Source organism: Montipora foliosa, chromosome 5 (genome assembly GCF_036669935.1).
Source record: "Montipora foliosa isolate CH-2021 chromosome 5, ASM3666993v2, whole genome shotgun sequence".
Lineage (NCBI taxonomy): Eukaryota > Metazoa > Cnidaria > Anthozoa > Scleractinia > Acroporidae > Montipora > Montipora foliosa.
Genome location: NC_090873.1, coordinates 17,064,715 through 17,080,867, shown reverse-complemented (window position 1 = coordinate 17,080,867; position 16,153 = coordinate 17,064,715). Strand labels below are relative to the sequence as shown.

The 16,153-nt window shown below is 40.5% G+C and overlaps 1 protein-coding gene across 1 annotated transcript; it reads right to left on the bottom strand.

Moving 5' to 3' along the window:
- Nucleotides 1-1,891: 1,891 nt before the first annotated feature.
- LOC138002283 (uncharacterized) lies at nt 1,892-3,070 on the bottom strand. Its single transcript, XM_068848350.1, has one exon. The coding sequence runs from the start codon at nt 3,068-3,070 to the stop codon at nt 1,892-1,894; it is 1,179 nt and encodes a 392-aa protein (XP_068704451.1).
- Nucleotides 3,071-16,153: the final 13,083 nt, after the last annotated feature.

The following is a 16,153-nucleotide window of genomic DNA, read 5'->3' as shown; positions in this document are numbered from 1 at the left end:
ATGAATAATTAACTCATGCTTATATAATACGCACGAGGGCTGATGAATATTAATGAAGTATGAATAGTTCATTATCCCTCCTGCATACTCATTAGCATTTAGTTATGGGAAAGTCACCCAAGACTGTGCCTCACTATCGCCGAGGAATTCGCTGGCTTATCCCCACAACCAAAATAAATCCCCAACCTCACCCATCCTTAACGAAAATCACCCTAATTTCCAACCCTCACTAATATGCGAGCACGACTATAAAAGATGCCAACACATTTAAAATTATTTCTACAGAGCTAACTGGACAGGACACCCCCAAACGAATTAGTGAAAACCGAAATAGCACCTTCAAGCTGAAGAAAACATTCCAGTAAATATTCACTAAAGTTATCTCTAACAAAAACAAGAAAACCAAACTGTAACAACGCTCAAGTTTGAGAAAATCAGACATAGTCAAGCTTTACACCTTGAAACATGCATTCAGCGTATACATTCACACCATATCAGAAAGAAAGTAAGCCTAATGTTTAGAAAGCAAAGGTAAAACCTTGCAGGTTATTATACTGCTTGTAAACTTTTGTTAAATCCACCTCCAACGAAGACATGGTATCCGCTGCTCCACCAAGGCCAAGAACCTGATTCAACTTAATGTAATGACGTGCTGTCGACGAGGACTTCCATCCCACGTGATCCATGATCGTATCAAGCTTCGCCCCGGAAATAGCCAACGAAATTGCACAACCACTCCTTAGACCATGTAAGGTAACGTTCCGATTAACAAAAGCTGGAATCCGGCGAACATACGTCGAGAGCCGTGCCTGAGCGGTAGCCGACTCAAAAGGTGCCGGCAAAATTTCACCAGATGGGTTGAGGGGTCTAAACAAATATCCTTGTCGGATAGAAATTTTTAACAGGTCGCATACAGCAATGTAAACTTCCACTGCGGTAACTGGGCAAATAGTAGAATCTGGATGACGCTTGAGGGCAAAAACGTTCGAGGTTCTGTCTCGGAGGGACTTAGTTAATGTATGGTTAAAGAGTAGAGCCTTCTTTTCCGGGAAATAAAGAATCCCCTTTGTTTTCACTCGACCAAGATCTCCAGCTCTGTCACCACTAAAAAATTGTACCTTAAAAAAGGCCTGATCCCTTGCCAAAACAAATAACTGCACCGAAGAGCGAACATGTGAGTTCAAGCGCTTGGTTATTTCTGACGATAAAAGCACCAAATCCTGCAAAAAAAAGGTTCAGCCTGTTTCTGCACGACTCTTGCACCGAGCTGTTCCTCCCTGACGGCTGATAAATAGGACTTAACCAATGGTGAAGCTGCAGGGTTGGCAATCCCCGGAAAAAGACTATCTGTTGCTGATCTCCCATACTTATTAAACATAGCCCTCAGTTTTCCAATAATCGAGTCAACGGAGCCATATGCTAAACGCTTAGGGCAAACACAAGAAGAAACCCTGTTCTCGCCAAAGAACGGGCAAGCAACCATGTGTACCACTGTTTTGCCAAAATTATCTTTCCAGATCAAAAAGTCTACTACGTCGTCTGGTATAGCTGCACAAATGTCCCTCTTAGAGGTGGTTTCCAGGAACTGCAAAAACTCCATCTCTAAAGCGCTTCTCTGTTTTTGATAAGGAGTAGCCTGCTGCTTAGCAACCAAAACTTTCTTCCGCTCCCTTATAGAACACAAATCGACAGGGGCCTTGAGGCTCTTCAAAGTTTTATATGATCTCGTCTGACGCTGGTAACCACATCTCTGGCAATAACGGAAATCAAAGTCGTTGGGCTTGGAACAAGCCGGACATGACACCGATGGCTGAAAAAGTCTGGGCACCAACGGCAAAGACTGAAAGAGAGAAAAAAAAAAAAAGAGAAAATAGTTCCTCCTGTTAAGTTGTTACGACATGCTCTTTTCCATCCTAAATGCCCAGAGACTATATGGAGAGGATCCAGGTCTAAATCCATCCTTTGATGGAAGAAGAAGTGCATCCAGTGATCCCTTCTCGGCCACCAAAACATTGTTGCTGGACACCGCATTTAACAACGGCCACCACCCGGGTAATGGGGACATCAATGGTACCACCACCGTAACAACCGCATCTACCGATATGAGGAAACGCAAAAGAGGACCAATCAATGCAAATGGCGGGAAAACGTAGGCGTTGACGCGGTCACCATCACACACAGAGAGGTCTTGGTTAAAAACATTAACACCCGATGATCCTGGCGTAGGGTAGGGCGTAAAGTGCTTTAACGGGTTTCCACTCCAGTCACGTTGAACGTTGGAATCCAACGACATCAAATCAAGATCATGGCCATTAATTCCACCAAAACTACGCTGGACGATTTCCCAAGACCTCGGAGAAAGCATGGCATCGGAGCGAGACAATCTTCTGGAAAACCAATCTGCCTCGTTCAAGTGAGAAGGAACAAAAGACATTTCTAGGGACATGTTCCTATCCACCAAGAACTGGAAAATCAATTGCGAGATCTGAGTTAACTTCCTAGAGCGTGGCCCACGGCCGGACCAAGCGTGGAGAACAACCATGCTGTCTACCTGAGCATCAATCCTGCAATCAGAAACGCTTTCAGGAAGTGACTGTAATCCCTTGAGGACGGCCCACATCTCCTTCACATTAATATGCTCATTTCGAACAGTTTCTTCCCAGTAGTCACCAACAGAAATTGTCCCGGAAGGAAGGTGAATTCCAACTCCCCAACGGAAGGACGAAGAATCTGACGTCAAGGAGATAGCTACGTGCCGTTCACTCCTCCACCGAATCGCCTTTTCCCAACTATCAAGGAACCTCCAAAACATAATTTCCTCTCTCAGATTCGGAGAGAAATTCACCTCACCACGTCCGGAAGCCTGCGAGATTGACGCCGCCATTTCTCTGATGTAAAATTTAGTCGCTGGGAAAGCCAAGGAGAATGAATTGCACTTCCCCATTAGCCTCTGCAAAGACTTCAAGTGGATAGTAGATTCACGCAAAAGTATCTGCTCGCGTAGCTGAGCAAACTTCATCTTCTTATCTTCAGGAATGCAAAAGGCCTGGGCTACAGAATCCACTATCATGCCTAAATAACAAATCCTAGTTACAGGCCCAAGAACACATTTGGAGAGGCCCAAAAAATAACCGAGGTTTACAAGAACCGAACAGACTATATACAAAGCCGCCACCGCAGATTGATAGCTGTATTCCGACGTCCTCTCCGACAATGGGCGTGACCAAAACCCCTTCACAGCAAACAGTTCCCCATTCAAACGGTCATCAATATACAGAGAACATGCGACCCCCAAACCCCTGAAAAAATTTGTCAGACCCAAACCCACAGTCTGGTAAACAAACGGAGAATTTTTCCAACCAAAAGGAAGCGTAACTCCAACGAGCCACCACCCCAGCCACTCAATACCAAAAAACTGCTGAGAACTAGTAGAAAGCAAAATATGGTCATAACCAGACTTGTCATCAATCTTACTCATGTAGGAGTTGGGATACACGAAGCGAGGCACCCCAACCAGCGTTTCCAGTGAAAAGGGAGTGTCTGCCATCCACAAATTTAAAAACCGGGCATCAATGCATAACCTTGGCTTTTGCGGTTCAATCGTCATAGGAAGGACGAGATGGGGCGGCGGCACTTCAGCCACTTTGCCCCAAACACGGATCGCCCCTGTTTCAATACGCTGTAAAATTGTTTCCGTAACAAACTTCGAAAACTGTTTGCAGGAGTAGTGATTCTTGAAAATCATAGTAGGGGGTTCTGCACTCTCATACTTTATGCCCATAAAAGCTCCCTTAAAGGGCTTCATGAACTTCTTGACATCCACCCCATGCTCCAACCATTCCAAGACATCCTTCGCAGGTTCGTACCCGACCAAAATTTTTTCCCAGAGTTCAATTCGAGTACGAAGTTGACCCGACCGAAAGGAGTCCGGATCACGAAACAACAGATCCCGTAAGATGGGAGTTTCCCCCGCAACAATGCCTTGAACATGGGTTAAACAAGCGTCTTCTGAAGTCATTTTCTCCGAACTCGGATTACCCTCCCAAGACAACCATCGGATTTTGCCATGCTTGCTTCTTTCCTCCGCCTCTAACGGCATAAAGGTCATCGTATCTCCCTTGAGACGTGTTGACTTAGGCTAGAACCAAAACACCAAAAAAAAAAAAAAAAAAAAGAGAATCAAAAGGACATACTTAAATGGAGACTGCAAATCCGAGTTCGGAGGAAATGACCACCGTAGCCCGAGTAATCGGGCTCAAGGGCATGCCTAAAGGCAAAACGCTTGTGGGGTCATTCTCCCAACCTCGAGACCACAGACTAAAGGAAAAAAATAAAACATCACATATTTAATAGTGTCTTTACACTTTATTATTGTCAATACAAATATCAAGACAATCCCGATTTCCATTCCAGAACAGGAAAACTTCCAATGATTTCACAATCTTAACGTTTATCTGGGCAAGAGCGCGAAATATGACCCGCCTTTCCACACACCCAGCACTTTCTCGCCGACGGCGGCCTGGGGCTGTAATTGGAGCCACGCCTTTGGTATGGGGCTGGAGGCCTACGCGTCCGTCCAGTGAACGAAGGTTGACTTACTGCCACGTGCGGCTTAGTTGCCTTGGAAATAACCTTTGCCACCTCGGCCTCATCCTTAGACGCCACCAACTTTATTAACACCTGTTGAAGGCACGGGTTGCCTAATAAAGGACGGCACTGCCTCAGCACTACTTCAAATCGTAAAGCTCTTTCATCCTTTCTTTCCTTAGTGACATTAACCACTTCATCCAGGGCGGCGATCGCCGCATATGGATCAAGAAGAGCAGCTGGGCGCGAGATCACCATTTGGAGAGTAGACAGCGCGCACTCGATTGCCGATGAATCGATTTTCTTCTTCCACTCATCCAACTCCTTCTTGAGTGAACTGACCGTTGTGTTCGGAACCTAACAAAAGGAGAAAACGCCATATAACTCCTTGATATCCTTAAGCCAGTCCCTACTTTACACTGAGACTGTATCCTTCGAAGTCACATATCCTCTTCCTTTAAATTTATTATTTCATACCCTGATGCAATTCCAAATTCCCAACATAAAATTACAACGAACCTTCGCATCAGTTCTCACAACCCGTAAAATAAAGCACACGGCCACCAAGTGAGCTAGCGAAATAACCTCCTGTCTTCCACGAGGTCTGGTTGAAATGGATCTAACGCCTTCTATTTCCGCGAACAGACCAGACGCCCTGTTCATCGGTCCTCGACCGTTTTCTTTTTTTTTTTTTTTTTTTTTTATTACTTTCTATCGCGCCACCTCGTGGCTCAGAGCATACCCACTGCTCAAATGGTCCTCGACCATTTTCTTCCCTTTTTTTTTTTTTTTTTCCATGCCACCTCGTGGCTCAAAGCAGACACACTGCTCAATCGGTCCTCGACCATTTTCCTTCATTTTTTTTTTTTTTTTTTTCACGCCACCTCGTGGCTCAGAGCAAACACGCTGCCCAATCGGTCCTCGACCGTTTTTTCCTTTATTACGCCACCTCGTGGCTCAGAGCAGACATGCTGCACAATCGCTCCTAACCATTTTTTTTAATAATTCTGCATTATTATTCCCTTTGACGCCACCTCGTGGCTCAGAACAGAAACAAACCCTGGCCGAGACCACACGCCCCGCGCCCTTCCCAAGGGACAAGTAAGAAAAAAGGGTGTCAATGGCATAGCTAATTTTTCCCGTCCTGAACAAAAAATAAGAAACAGCTCCCAAATATTGCAAACCCTAATTCATAAGAATAAACGAGAGCAACAGCAGAAAAACACAATATAAAACAACAACCTATCCCCCAACATTTGAGGAACCGAACCGCGGCGAGTCCAAAGGAATAAGTTAACACTCATGTGCTCGAAGCACGAAAATTAAGACCGGCTCCCGAGAAACCGGAAGGAAACATAAACAAGAAAATGCAACGTGATGCAATCAAAAAAAAAAAAATACCGACGAACCCCAGCTATAAAATACGAAACTAAAAGGAAAACATTGCAGCGGACATATACCTCAAGGCTCACCGCCGAATTATCCGGCACATTCGTCCCCGCGGCGTTTCCCAGTGAAGAACTCTGGAGCACATTTTCGCCGCTCGCAGTTGTTCCCGATGTTGTCCCGGCACCAGCCTGAGATAAAGACGAAGACGGCGGAGTGGTTTGCTGAACAGAACCTTGAAGGGGTTGCAAAACTCGCTGAGCGCTCGACGGGACGTTCACGTCAGACGGACGCTCCGGTTCGGTCATCTTGACACGGTTCCAACCAAAGTTAGGCAAAACTGACAACTATGAATAATTAACTCATGCTTATATAATACGCACGAGGGCTAATGAATATTAATGAAGTATGAATAGTCTACCAGAAGAGTGCCTAAAATTGGCCAAAACGCTTTGTAGAACTCAGCCGTAAGGCCATCATTTCCCGGCGATTTATTATTTTCAAATTTCTCTAGAGCTTTATAACATTCAGTGTAAGTCAGCAATCCATCACACTGTTGGCTTAGGTTATCCGATAACTTAGGTATGCTAACGTTCTGAGTCTGAAAGGAATGGAAAACGTCTTCATCAAAATCTGAATCCCTATTAGTGTATAGATCTTGATAGAATTCTTTTAATTCAGCCATAATAGCTTTGCAGTTTGTCACTACTCGTCCTTGTTTGTCAAACAACTTTCGAATACAGTTTTTCTTATTTCTGGATTTTTCAAGACCCAAAAAGTATTTATTTTTGTCTCCTTTTTCATACCAATTAGCTTTGGACCGTATAATGTTTCCATGAGTAATGTAGTCATACTCAGAATCATATTCACTTTTAAGTTCTTCAAGCTGCAGTATATTCTGTTCAGTAGGATTACAAGCACAAAGTTCCTCACTTTCTTTAAGTTTCTTTTCGAGATCAGTAAGTTTATTCCTTCTGTCTCTTGTCTTTGTTTTACAAAAAGAAATAGTACATTGTCTGATTTTATATTTGATCAAGTCCCAGAGGAGTCTTTTGTCGCTCACCTCTTGAAATTCTGTTAACCAATCTTGGTAACTAGAGGCAATAAGATTAAGGTAGTTGTAATCATTTAAAAGGCTAGAGTTGAAGATCCAATGTGATGGGCCCTGGACTTTGTCCTCAAAGCTATTAATTTGCAAAGTGATGGCCGAGTGGTCAGATTTAATAGAAGGTATTATATCCGAATCTTCAATAAAGTCCTGAAGTCCATCACATTAACCGACTCTTTTTTTTCAATACGTCTACCATAATTGTCCAATTCTTCATGTAAATGAGCGTTAAAGTCACCTCCGATGATCAACTGACTACTAAACGTCCCATCCGTTTCGTCTAAAGTTGACAAGATTCTTGAAAAGAAGGAACAATGCTCTGATGTTATGTTTGGGGCGTAAATGTTTAGTAATAAGAACGGAGAGTCTTGAATCAGAGCATCTATAAGAACGTAACGACCATCAGAATCAGACTGAGTGTTTTTCATTTCAAATTGTAATTTGTCATTTATTAAAATCAGAACACCTCTACTGTGATTGGTACTGTCAGAAAAGTACATTTTCCCGGGCCACTGATATCGCCAACTTTCAACAATATCCGGAGTGCTATAAGTTTCCTGAAGAAAGGCAACATCAGCATTTTGCTTATGTAACCAATTAAATACTGCTTTTCTTTTAGTAAAATCCCGAATCCCTCGAGCATTTAAAGAAATGATTTTAAAAGTAACGTTGTCAACCGGGGAGCGATCCATAGCTGAGTGAAGAAAACAAATAATTGTAAAGCGCCTCTTTAAATGTTTGAGCCAAAACTTAAAAAGGTATGTCGCTAAACCATCTAGACGTAAAAAACAAACCAAGACACTGACCTCCAAAGTTAACAAAGAAAAATCTACAGGGAACTGCCCCAGCACGCACCCAGCCCAAGAAACTAACTTGAACGGCATGGTTACCTGCTTGAAATAGTTGTCAAAACGGTCTCAGGGGAGCTCCATCTCATTTACCGACCCAATTTTTCTTTGAAAAGAAGGGTACAAAGCCTACTAGGTGTGAATTGTTTCAAAGCGTAAAGAAAAACATTCCTAATGAGCATTGAAAAATAACGAACGGCGAAAAGAGACTAACAACAATATTTACATAGGAGCAACTTTTCCGTTTATAAACAACTTATCAGGTTCAGCTTTGCTAAAAGCAACTTTTAGTCCTTTCTTTTTCGCCTCCTTCAATTTGGGCATTTGTTTTCTTCTTCGTTCAATTATTTCCTTCGGAAAGTCCTCCAGAACTTTTATCTCTGACGCACGATTAAGGCCAAAAGACGCCCTCAAAACTTTCTCTCTGTCGGAATATCGTAAGAATCTGGCAATTATAGGTCTTATCTTTCCTGCCACAGGTTTTCCAAGGCGATGAACTCTTTGCAGATCTATTTTCTCAGCCAGTTTATCCATACCTAAGAAATTAATAAGAATATCACGTGTGTTCACTTTCTCACCGTCTTCTGAATCTGCTTTTGTTTCTCTCTCTTCAATTCCAAAGAACTTCAAATTTTCTCTGCGACTATATGACTCCGCATATAATTGTTTCGTGTGCAGGTCCTCCTTTGAACGTTCTACATCCTTAATCTTACCTTGAACGTCGTTAACTTCAGTATTAAGCCACTGCAGGCCATCATCCATCTCGTCTAATCTTTTCTTCGCCTTTCCCGCTCCTTCCTTCAGTCTACTAACCTCGCTCTCAACTTTGATCATCTTTTGGCGCAATTCATTCAGGGAAGCTTCAATAGCATCCAATTTAGCAAGCTTGGCCAAGATTTGGTCTAATTTTGACGTGACATCCATATCCATATCGATATTTAACGCTACAGGGTTGACTTCGTCTTCGCCACGTGGCTTCTCCTCAAACACTTCTCTCTGCTCGTTTTGACTGTCAAGGTTATCTGTTTCACGTTGTCGTTTATCTAAAGGCGACTTAGACTCCGAAGAACTAGAGCTGTTCCTTGGTATAGATTTCCACTTTCCGAGCGAATGAAAATCACCCATAGGCGAATTATATCCAATACTTCAGGTAGAAAAACGAGCGGAGCTCTCACAGACACGTCTAAGCTACATTCATGCCAGTCCCAGTCCCCTAATAATTTATTGTTGTCGGAGATTGCGTGAAAAGTGTAGTTGACCGAACAGCAAAATGAAAGCTAAACTTTTGCGAGAGTGCTTACTGGGGCCTAATAACTGAAAGGAGTGCTTAGGCTTAATCAGTAAATGAGTGCTTTCTTCTTCACATAATCTCATGAAAAGTGAAGTTAATCGAACCGCAAAGTGAAAGCTAAAGAGCGATACTTGGTTTAGTGAAGTCTTCATGTCCATTTTTAATTCGTTTGGGAAAACGGCGGAACGTTTTAGCTCACTTAAGGTGCTTGGATACGGTCGAGGTATAACGTGGTTACATGGTATTCGTGGCGATTTGTTTTTGCTTAAATGAGTGCTTAGTATTTAAACTAGTGAATGGTAATCAGTGAAATCGACCAAGTCTAGTGTGCAGTTTAGACGTCCTGGAAAACACTTAGAGAGTCTGGCTATTCTAGAGATCTCTAGACATTTTAGAGCCCACAGAGGGTAACATATAACAATTGAGAATTCTAGAATTTAGAACTCTAGAACTCGGAACTCTAGAACTGCGAATTTGATTCACTTAGAACTCTAGAACTGGAGCTCTAGTACTTTAATCAGAACTTTAGAGGTTTGCACATACGACCATTTTACTAGAGCGGTTCTAGAATGATATAGAACTTTCTATAGAGCTCTTCAAACTAGAGCTGTTCGAGAATGCTATAGAACTTTCTAATGTCATAACCTTGACCATTCTATATTTTACATATAATCAATGTAGAGCTCTTCTAACTAGAACAGTTCCAGAATGCTATAGAAGTTTCTAATGTCTTATGGAATTAATCACAATTTCAATTAGAAAAACAAATGAAAGTTTTCATCCGGGGAAAGGCTCTCGTTCATGCAGATTATCTTTGTGTTCGTCACTGAAATCAGTGGATTTGACTGAAAAGCTAATAATTTATTGTTGTCGGAGATTGGATGACAAGAATTTCTGTGGCAATCGGAAACTCAATGACCTGGATTTGTGAAAATCTTGTTCAGCTTCATGCTTTAAAGGACGAGGTATAGTGTGGAGTGCAATGTTTCGTGATGTTGACTTTCGCCTCATGTCTTAAAGAACGATTAATGTTACATGTGTAGCACGCTTGTATCGCCCCATGGCTTTAAGAACGACGTATATTTCACATGTAGCATGTGCTTGTTTCGCATCATGGCTGAGAGATATTTTCTGTCACGCGCGAACTCACTTCCGAGAGTCTGATTGACTCTTGCCAGGAAAAGCTGTCTCCATCGGATCCGATCAAGTCTGTTTGCCAACTTTTTCAATACCCCTCGCTCCTATTAACCCTCACTTCCGGTTCCGGTCGCGATTGGACTCAATCCGCCTGTGAGTGAAGACAACCCGACTCAGGTCGAGTGTATTGGACATGTATGACAATGAGAAGAGTACAGACTAACGTCTTAGGCACGCACGCTGCATAGCTCACTGAAGTGCAGAAAACCAGCAAAAGAAATGAAACATAATGCGAGAGTTCTAGAACTAGCAACACAAGATTTATCTTTAAGACTTTCTGCCAACTGCTGGAGCATCTCAGGCGTAATCGGTTCGTTCCTGTTCTTGGGCTTAGCTAAAACACGTTTGGAAGCACTCTTTAGAAGTTGGAATATCCATAAAACTAACAACAAAGTCTTTGAAATTAACACTATCTACTGTAAGGGGCTGACAGCCAAAGCGAAACGATCAATGTACCAAAAGCACCACAGTTTTTCATATGAAGAATTATTTTTGAAATAAGCGAAAAAGGCGGACAGACATAATTTTTCTCTCCTTGCCAATTCAAAACAAAGCTATCAATATCCTCTGAACCAGGATTCCAAAATTTAGAGTTGAACCGTGGAAGCTTATTGTTCAAAAAAGGATCCACAGTATGGGGACCCCAAACATTGTCAATAAATCTGAAAGAATCTAAAGATAAACCCCAGTCATCAGGATCAAATAAGTGACTTAAATAATCTGCTTGATCATTTTGATTGCGAGGAATCCATTCCATTTCAATAGAAATCCCATTGTTAACACAAATATGATAAATATCTAGAGCTTCACTCTGCAAAAGGGTTTTCCCGCTCCCACACGTTAAAATGCATGGAACATTCTGATTATCAGTAAACCTCTTGATTGATGAGCCTGATAATTTAGAAACAAGAGAAAGAAGGACACATTTAACTGCCAAAAATTCGCGTAAAGTAGAACTTCCTGACATTTGGTCTGCAGTCCAAGATCCAGACACTCTCTCTTGTCCACATTGCACCAGATAACCTCCAAAACCTGAATCACTGGCATGGGAATAAACGATACCAACTGTACTGGATTTTGGAGACAAAAATTTACCATTCAGAGAATTAACATTGGAAGACCAAAACAACAATTCTTCTCTAACCCCAGGGGAGAACGACCTGGTCCCAAAAAGATCTATTTCCCATATTGCACAATAACAATGTCTTGTCATTAAACGAACAATGTTCCCAACTGCGGTTCCCATGGAGATAATTTGACCAACAATAGAGGCTAATGTACGAATTCGAATTGAACTGGCTGAAGCTGTATTGGCAAGGGATGACTTACTTCAATTTATCCATTCTACGCTCGAAAATGTAGATAATTCCAGACTCGAAGTTCAAAATGTATCCAAGGAAACAGACCTCGAGACGAGGATTCCAATTATTATTTTTTTATATTTTATTAATTTTTATTGATTTGAAAACAAACATAATTTACATTAACAGACAGACACAATACATCATATATTTACAAACGCAGCCCACAATTCCTCTTAACTCCCTTCTGCTTCTAAATATAATGACTAGTACAGCGCAGCAACAACACGAGATTCTATATACATCTAGTTGTTTTTGTACTTGGCCCATTTCATATTGTGAGCTTTTAGTTTATTATTTGATTTTGCGATCATTGTCTCAAGCTGGTGAATCATTTTAATTTTCGAGTTAAACACTTTAACTGAAGGAAGAGACTTGTTCTGTCGAAAAGAATATAAATACTGTTTAGCAATTATTAAAGTATGATTAATAAATAATTCGTCTTCGGATCTTAAAATACCAAACATTATATCTTTGTCAGAAAGGTATTCTATCTTTACCCCTTGATTATCAAACCATTTTATAACCTCAGCCCAGAAATCCTTAGTATAACGACAACAAATGAAAAAATGCTCCAGGGATTCGTTCATTTCACCACAAAGGGAACACACCGGAGATGGAATAATACCAATTTTGTTTAAAAAAGAATTTGTGAGAAGACACCTGTTAAGTAATTTGTATTGGAATTCACGCGATTTTGTGTCCAAGGAAGTACGAAATGGCAAGCTGTAAATCTCTTTCCATTCTAAAACATCATTAACAAAATGGGTATTAAAATTCAGTTGGGCAGTCGGTGGGATGATGATTCTATTTCGAAGTTCTTTATACAGTATTGTGAAAAAGTAGTGAGAACGTAATTCGACGAAATGCGCGAATTTCGGGGCTTTTCGACGAAAAATGGCGAATTTTTGTCCAGCGCGAAAGTTCGCAGAAAATTCGCCGAATTTTCGCAATGTCTATTGTTGTAGTTGACGCGAATTTTCGAGCGAAAATTCGCTTTGACCGACAATTCGTTCCGAAATTTCGAGCGAAAATTCGCTTTGACCGATAAATTGTTCCAAAATTTCGAGCGAAAATTCGCATTCACTAATAATTTGTTCCGATATTCCGAGCGAAAATTCGCTCTTCCCGAATTTTCCTTCGAATTTTCGAGCGAACATTCGTTGTTTTGGTATAGTTTCTGTGGGTGTTACCAGCGAGCACAACACTAGAATGTATGGGATAGAAAGCAACATCTCACCCTATTAAGTGCTTTTCTTTCAAACTTACCTTACAGTCTCAAGGTTTCCAAACTAAAAGTTTCTTTCTTAAGGCGCCGTTACACTATGAAATATTTCTCGATGCTTCTATCACTGCCGTTCCAAATTGCTCGAAATTGCTCACCTGAATCCTTTCCCATTCCTTTGGCAGAGGTTTTTTCGTGAAAAATGATTTCAAGCAGTCCTTCTAAAGCGACAAAGTTTACAGTGTCCCCAATTTAGTGCTGCAACGCTGGCTTTCCGTTTCCCTGCGAAATTACGCTCTTGGTTTTTCGCGCTGGTCTCGAAAATGCGGCGAATTTTCGCTCTTTGTTTTAGCGAATTTTCGCGCTGGGCTCGAAAATGCGGCGAGGTTTCTCTCTTTGTTTTAGCGAAATTACGCTAGAAACATCGCGAAACGACGCTCGAATTTTCGAGCGAAATTTCGTCGAAAGTTCGCAGGGACAAAGAACGAAATTCGCGCATTTCGCTCTCATTACTTTTTCACAATACTGTAAACGGTCTTTGAAACGACTGTTTCGATTAAAACATTTTTGTTGTTAAAACTTAATTTAATTTTGTCGTGCAAATTGAAAGGCTCGTCAGCTGTAGAAGCAAACGTGTTTAATGATTTACACCATTCAACTGGTAAGGCATCGATTACAGAGATAAGTCTAAATATATCTAATGGCGAGATATTTAATTCTCTCAACCTGTGATTACTTTTAACAACGAATTCATTATTGTCGGAGATTAGATCCCGCATTCGAAGAATTCCCTTTTCTGCAAGATTTCTAAAATAAACAGATTTGCCGCCGATACAAATGAATTTATTATTCCACACAATAGCTTTTGAAAGATCTTCTCTTTTTTTATCCTGTACACTCGTGTGGTTTGCTGCGGAACATTTTGCGAAACTTTTAAAGCATTCTTCATAAAGTGCTGGAAGCTTCACAGGCAGTTTCTTCAAGTCAAAATCGCAACATAAGATAAGTTTCAATTTTCTTCCAATTGCTTGGTTGATCACTTGCCAATTTTTTGCAACAAAGGATTCTCTGAGTCTCTATTATAGAATCTAGATGTGGGGCTTTAAGTCCCCCATCTTCAATATCACTAATAAGAGCAGCGCGTTTGATTTTGTCCTTTCCCTTCCAGATAAGATAATTTTGTTTACATCTTTCACAAATTCCCTATTTACTGATATCAAACTCGCGCGGTATAGGAAAATAGGAATAATAAAGGTTTTGACAATTTGAATTCTTCCTCTAATAGTCAAGTCTCTCCACCTCCAAATTCGTAGTTTTTGTTGAATGGAACTAATTAGATCATGAACATGCACTCCCAGAATTTTAACAACTTTTTTAATGTTTAAGTTGCATGAAACGGAGTTGTCTTGTTGTAGAGTAGAAGAGCAGTTGCCTAAATAGCATTATTTCTGATTTATAGTGGTTGATCTTCAGGCCTGAACAAATTCCGTAATCTTTTATAAGCTTAAGAAAGTTCCCAAGCGAAAGATTATCTTTCAAAAAACGTTAGGTCATCTGCGAAAAGGCTTAATCTGAGCTCTTCATTGTCTACCTTAATACCACAAATATCTTTACTACTGCGTACACTAATACAAAGAATTTCTAGCACTATGATGAACAGGTAAGCAGTGAGGGGGTCTCCTTGTCTCACTCCCCTTTCAACTGCAAAGGGCTGAGTAGAAAAACCATTGTTTATGACACAACTTGAGATATTGTTGTAAAATGTATAAATCCATTGCAAAAATGATGGACCAAAACCAAAAGAGGTTAGAGCGCGAAATAGAAAATCTCTACTGACAGTATCGAAGGCTTTTTTGAAATCTATACAAATCATTCTCCCCTCAAGATTATACCTTTCTGAGAATTCCATGACGTCTTCTATCGTTCTGACTGCATCAAAAATAGTTCTTCCCTTAACATATGCACATTGATTATAATGTATAATATTTGGTAAGACACTCTCTAATCTTTTAGCAATAGCTTTTGACCCTATTTTTACGTCCACATTGATAAGTGAGATTGGTCTCCAATTCGATAAATCCCGTTTGTCTTTATCCTTTTTCTCAATTAAGGTAATAATGGCTTCCTTCTGGGAATTTGACAACTCTCCATAATCATAAGAATAATTTAAACTACCATCAGATTTCCTAAAGTGTGCCAAAAAGCTCTATAGAATTCAGCCGTTAATCCATCATTGCCTGGTGACTTGTTGCTTTTGAATAGCTGAAGACTCTTATAACACTCGTCAACTGTTAATTTTCCATCACAGATTCGAGCCTCATTATTAGTGAGTTTCGGCATTTCGGAATTATTCAAAAAAGAGTTTAACATATCTTTTGATGGTGTGAGAGGATCACGTTTAGAAAGATTTGAATAAAAATTTTGTATCTCCTGTAGCATTTTTTTAGGATCTGTAATTAGCACACCTTCATTGTTAAAGACTTTGCGAACAGAGCTTTTAGCTTTTTTGTGCGTTTCCAGGTTTAGTGCTTATTGCTTTTTTCACCTTTCTCGTACCAAGTGGCTTTTGATCGAATAATGGCTCCTTTTGCTATCTGTTCATAAATAGAATCATATTCCATTTTCAACATTTCAAGCTCCTCCTGATTTTCAAAGGTTGGAGACTCATTGCACTTTTCTTCGCAAATCCTTAGAGAGGTCTCAAGATCAGAAATCTTTTTTCTTCTTTTGAGCGCCTTCTCTTTACTATACTTAATTGAAACTTGTCTAATTCTGTACTTGATTAAATCTCACAACAGTCTTTTATCTGTGACTTCAATGAATTCGTTTAACCACATAGGCACACTTTCATTTATCAATGTGACAAAATCGTCATCATCAGTAAGACTAGCATTAAATTTCCAAAAAGAGGGACCATAATCCGGTTTGTCTAAGCTATTAAGATGAAGAAAAATTGTCGAGTGATCAGAGTTGATCGAAGGATTAATATCAGATTTCTCAATATCATCTGGAGAAGAATCGTTGATTAGCCAATAGTCAAGTCTTCGCCAAATGAAAGGATTTTTTTGCCTCCAAGTAAAACGTTTCCATTCCGGATTTCGAATTTGCCAAATGTCTACTAAATCAAAATCGAGACACAAGTCTTGAATT